We start from the raw sequence: 6000 nt of genomic DNA, 5'->3' as shown, positions 1-6000 counted from the left end.
CCTCCGCAATACCGCGCCACCATTAACAACGCAGAGCGGCTAAACAGTTTGGTCTCCTTAGTTTAATTAGTGCCCGATGCGGCTCGTACGGCTGTGTGGTTCTTAATTGCGCCAAGTCATGTCCCACATGCCACACGACCATGCCGTGTAGTTGCAGCCTGTCAACCTGATAACCCCTTTAAGTTGAGAGCACAGATCATTATGTTACCGGCCAGAGGCAATGAGGACTTGGGTGGTCCCCTGGGACATTCCCCTGTAGGGTCTGTGGCCAGTCTGCCCCTGTATGTCTCTACTGTTTGCTGGCCTCCTAAACGATAGGCTCTATTCACACTGTGTTTAGGACATCCATTTGTTGCCAGGGGTGTAACTAACATAGCGGCAGGCCATACAACTGCTATGGGGCTCAGGGCAAGAGTGGGCCCAGTCTTAAGTTAGGATTATCTCCTCTTCTACTGGGGGTGAAAACTTGGTCAGGAATCTACCCTCTAAATCAGTGGTCCCCAATCTTTTTTGCACCAAGGACCAGTTTCATGCAAAACAATTTTCCCAGGGAACAGGTGGGGGGGTTCTGGGGTGGGGCTTAGGGGGTGCTGGTCGGCGCTGACTGATAAACGTGCATAACAAAACACAAGGTGCATATTAAAATATATAACACTATATAAACTATGGTCTCTGCTGCACTGTACCATATTTTTCGCCCTATAAGATGCACCTAGGTTTTAGAGGAGAATAAGAATATTTTTTTTTCTCCATTATACCTCAGGTAAGACCAGCAATCAGTCCTCAGATCAGACCCCCAATGCCTCAGATCAACCCCCCAACCTTCAGCCAGCCATTATCCCCCCGTGTCAGCCAGCCATTATCCCCCCGTGTCAGCCAGCCATCATCCCCCGTGTCAGCCAACCATCATCCCCCCGTGTCAGCCAGCCATCATCCCCCCGTGTCAGCCAGCCATCATCCCCCCGTGTCAGCCAGCCATCATCCCCCCGTGTCAGCCAGCCATCATCCCCCCGTGTCAGCCAGCCATCATCCCCCCGTGTCAGCCAGCCATCATCCCCCCGTGTCAGCCAGCCATCATCCCCCCAGTGTCAGCCAGCCATCATCCCCCCGTGTCAGCCAGCCATCAGCCCCCCGTGTCAGCCAGCCATCAGCCCCCATAAAATAAAAATACTTACCTCTCCTGCTCCTGGACGCCACTGCTCCTCACCATCGTGATCCTCTTCATCCTGCTGTTGGCTGTGTATTGCGGACAGGTCACAGAGCGCCCTCACGCTGTGCGCAGCCCTCCACAGCTGATAGCCAAGCCGAGGACCAGGAAGCGGTGAGTACAGATCCTTCACTGCTTCCTGGTCCTCCGCTAGTAATGAAGCGCTTCATTAGTACCGCGTCCTGATTGCCACGGCCCGACGGTTGGGGACCGCTGCTCTAAAGGAACAACTTTTAGCAAATGAAGCAGTGGAAAAAATGGTTTAGGAGGAAACCCTTTTGTCCTGTGTGGGGGTCCTGGTTTGACTCTTGCTGTGGGGCCCTTACTTCTCTATGTACACCACTGTTTGTTGCATAGTTTTTTTTTTTATTACAGTAAAATATATATATTTTTCATTTTTGCAATAGCTGGTACTATGTTCTCCAGGTACGGGTGCACACACTGTATGTGACATCGACATCACCTGATTTTACAGACAGCTCTCTCTTTTTTGGCTTATTTTACACAGAAATTCACTAATCCTATATATTAACCCTTATACAGGCACAGCAACCAAGGGGTACAGAGACAGCATTGGCCCCTGGGTCTGCTACCTGAAGGGGCCCAGTGGCCCCGCTCTGACACAGGCAGACTATAAATGACACATGCTGCCACAACAACAGATGAGCGAAGCATTGGAAGTTCGATTCGGCTGCGGATTACTTCGCCACAAAGCGCATTTCTTTGACAGGGAGTGGCGATTGCGCTGCTCCACGTCATTGTACCCCTCAGATGCCGCATTCATGGCTGATCGCGGCATCTGACAGTAATAACACAGCGTAAGGCTCCATTCACATGTCTGCAAATGGATCTGCATCCGTTCCGCAATATCGGTAACGGGTGCGGATCCATTCATTCTCAATGGGGCAGAACGGGATGCGGAGAGCACACTATGTGCTCTCTGCATCCACATTTCCGGAGCGCGGCCCCGAACTTCCAGGACGCGGCTCCGAAAATAAATAGAACATGTCCTATTCTTGTCTGCAATTGCGGACTAGAATAGACAGTTCGACGGGTGTATTGCGGATCCGCAATACACCACGGACGTGTGAATGGACCCTAAAATAAAATCATACTTACCTCATCCATTTGATCACGAAGAGCCGGTCACCATCTTGATTAAAGATCCAGTGCGGAATTTCGCACGGCCCGTGGGATCTTCAATCAAGATGGCGGCGGCCGACTCTTCGTGCTCAAACGGATGAGGTAGATATGATTGTTTTACTGGAAATTCGGCTTTGCGGCAAATCAAATTTTTCCCTGAAATTCGGATTGAAGTCCACTTTGTGGACTGTAATTCTCTCAATAATACATGAAACCATGAAAGGGTTAAAGGAGCACTCCCATTTGGCACATTCCCAGCATGAGGGAATAGTGCCCCAGCTCTGGTGACTTCACACCGGGCGTGAAGGGGTAAAGCGGCAGCTCCCGCCTCAGAGGAGGATGCCGGGATAGATCAGCTGATAGCAGCCCGGCACGGAGAGGCGCGTTACCGCGGCTGATAATAACCGCCTCACGGCCCCCTCCGGTCTCCTGTGCGGCAGGAGCAGACACGCCCCGTGTGTGAACACGTCTCTCCTCGCCTCAGGAGCTGCCTGGTGACCGGTGAACTCCATTTCCCGGCATGCCCCGCGCGTCTCCACCTTAGTCAGCTGACTGCACAGAGGAGTGTGGACACAGATGCAGCCTGCCCGGTGACCGGCTCCAGTCCCGACAGGACACTACAAGTCCCAGCATACCCTGCCAGCTGCAGGACAAACAGGTTTGAAACGCGTCAGCTTATGTGCCCCAGCTGTATCCCTGGCTGCATGTGTTGGGGGGTGCTGAGCTTTCACCTGTTTTATGCCAAGCCAATGAGGGGTGCATAATTCTGGACAGGGCAGGGGCGGACTGGCCATAGACACCACAGGAAAATTTCCCAGTGGGCTACTGCCCTGGGGGGCTGCCTGAGCCGTCTTCATGGCCGCTGGTGGGTACGTAATGATCTCAGCCTTGATTAAAGGGGTTATCCAAAGTCTAAAACATGCCCCCAATTTTTAAAATACTTACCCCGGTCTCCGGCACCCGCTTCGCTCCTGATCCCCAGGCGGCCGCCGCTGCTGCATCTCCTCGTCACGGGGACGAGCCTCCCTAGTGTCACCTGCGATGCTGTATGAGGGTCCTGGGCATTGGGGGGCATGTTACAGACTTTGGATAACCCCTTCAAAGGGATTGTCTCACCTCAGACATTGGGGGCATATCTCTAGGATATGCCCCCAATGTCAGATAGGTGCGGGTCTCACTACTCGGACTAGAATAGCGCATGCGCTGCCGCCCTCCCATTATTTCTATGGGAGCACCAAAAATAGCTGAGTGGCGCGCTGGGCTATTCAGGGATGCCCCATTGAAATGAATGGCAAGCGCGGCCACCGCTCCATTTACTTGTTTGGGGCTTTACCGAAATAGCCGAACCAGCGCTCGGCTATTTTCGTCAGTCCCATAGAAATGAATGGAGGCTGGTTGCACATGCGTGGTGGTGCGCCCTCATGCAATTTGCGGGCTCTGTTCTAAGGATAGGTGTGGGTCCCAGAGGTGGGACCTGCACCTATCAGACATTGGGGACATATCCTAGAGATATGACTACCCCATGTCCAAGATGGGCCAACCCTTTTTCCACGGCTACTTTAATGGGGTTGTCTCACAAAAAATATCCTACAGTTTTCAAACCAGCACCCGGATCTGAATACTTTTGTAATTGCATGTAATTAAAAATGTATTATAACCAGTGAGTTCTTCACTGAAATGTATCTGTATAGCGCCACCTGCTGTTTGCTCTTTTTCTAATCTCTCTGTCCTGCTCACTGAGGTTGAGGCACATTCTCAGCTCCATCCTTCAGTAGAAAGGACACGCCCCCTGAGAGTGCACGTTACCTGAGCTGTCAGCTTGATATAAACCTAGCAGAGCAATGAATGGGGAGATCTCTGGATCCATGTGAGGTACAGGGCTGGTCATGTACTATATGATGTCCGATTTCCATTAATTATGGTATAAGCCCCTAGTCCGCTCCTGGGACACGGTGAGCACAATCAATGGAGAGTCACAAGCAAAGCAGCCCAAACCAGTGGCGTCCGTCCAAGTCCTACCGCACAATAGTAAGCCTGAGGACTGACCGTCTGACCCATCTGTGCACTCAGGTCTATGTTGGCGGATTCCACCATTTTTGGCATGTTCAGCTGACCATCTGATGTGTACGGGGTCTCCCGCTTCTCCCCTGATTGCAGATGATAGGGAGATAAGGAGTGGGCATGTTGGAGTTGCATGTGTATCGGAGGAAAGGCTGTAGGGTGAGCGAGCGTTTGGTCCTCCGCTGATGAAGGTGTTGTACCCGCACCACGAGCCGCCAGCTGTGATAAAAGCTTCCGCAGCATATCGCGTATCACTGGTGTGTGAATATTAGGTCAGAACAGATGCAATATCTATAATATATCTATATGTGTGTATATACTATACTGCTATAACACTCACACTCCTTGTGTCTCTCCTCCAGCTGCTGCTGCTACGAGATTTCATCTTTTTTTTTATTCACTTCCTCAATCTGATAAACCTTGGAAAAAATGACTCCGGAGCAGAAGAAACTGTTAAACATCTTCATCCTGGGCTTTGCCTTCATGTTTATGTTCACCGCCTTCCAGACATGCGGCAACGTAGCGGTAAGTCTGCTGTCACATACAGAGGCGCGGATCCCGCTGATGGTCACACAGGCTCAGTGCGTTATGCTCCTGAATACAGCGAGGACTCATACATCTTAGGCTTATTGCACACAAATGTGTGCGCTCCGTGGCCGTATTGCGGATCCGCAATACACGGGCACCGTTCCGTGTGCATTCCGCATCACGGATGTGGACCCATTCACTTGCAGAACATGTCCTATCTTTTTGCGGAACAGCCGGATCGCAGACCCATTAAGGTGAATGGGTCCGCGATCCGCTGCGGCTGCCCAACGATGGATGTTCGTGCATTGCGGCCCGTTTCTTGTGCAAGAGGCCTTAGGCTGCTTTCACATCTGCCCTTATTATTTCCGTTCTGCTCCATTATAGGAATGAAAATAACGTAAACGTGAAAGCAGCCTTATTTAGAAAGCTTATTCTTTTTCCAGACGGGACCAAATCAGACTTATTGATTGGATAACGTACACTGTGTATTCTTCGTATATCAGATTCTGATGTTTTTCAAGAGCTCTGCTTGCTGTCATTGTATGGAAAAGTCTGTTGTAACGAGCAGTGCACATCTGGTAAAAGGGACGGTTTTCATTCAGCGACTGCAAGCAGAGACTGTGACTAACTGCAAGAAATTGATAGTCAAACTACATAACCTTTAATTATTGTTTCTGCTTTACTCTGATAGAAACTAAAGCTGACCACACACCTCTGCTGTTCCCCCTAACCCCCTTAATACATACAGTATGCATCCTCGGCTAGGCTGCTGAGTATGAATGTGTACTAGCTGGGGGAATGGACGCTGCCAGACACCTCTGGTGGAGGCGACTTTTCTCTAAGAACAAAAGATTGGGCATACTGCAGAACACGCCAATCTGTCGGTGGATAGTTGGGACCCCCCACACACATAAGATAGTTGTCCTGAGTATGTCCCATTAGCCACTACTCCCAGTTCTGTTGGTACCTGTAGTATACAAGATGTGGTGGAAGAATGGAGTAGTGGTCAGCGCTGCATTATTTTTTCGGGTGTTTTAAGTAACTGCAACATATTCCACGGT

At 50.7% G+C, this 6000-nt stretch overlaps 1 protein-coding gene across 2 annotated transcripts in view; it reads left to right on the top strand.

Moving 5' to 3' along the window:
• Positions 1-2708: 2708 nt before the first annotated feature.
• Positions 2709-6000, top strand: part of MFSD11 (major facilitator superfamily domain containing 11) — a 73894-nt gene continuing 70602 nt past the window's right edge. For both annotated transcript variants that reach the window (XR_005779588.1, XM_040435592.1), the window contains exons 1-2: positions 2709-3008; positions 4774-4936. Coding sequence is in view for 1 of the 2 variants with exons in the window: in XM_040435592.1 (XP_040291526.1) it covers positions 4841-4936 (96 nt within the window). In the remaining variant the exon portion in view is untranslated. The remainder of the gene's footprint in view (positions 3009-4773; positions 4937-6000) is intronic.

Source organism: Bufo bufo, chromosome 6, assembly GCF_905171765.1.
Source record: "Bufo bufo chromosome 6, aBufBuf1.1, whole genome shotgun sequence".
Taxonomy (NCBI): Eukaryota; Metazoa; Chordata; class Amphibia; order Anura; family Bufonidae; genus Bufo; species Bufo bufo.
Note: the sequence above shows the minus strand (reverse complement) of the source record. Positions and strands in the feature narration are given on the sequence as shown.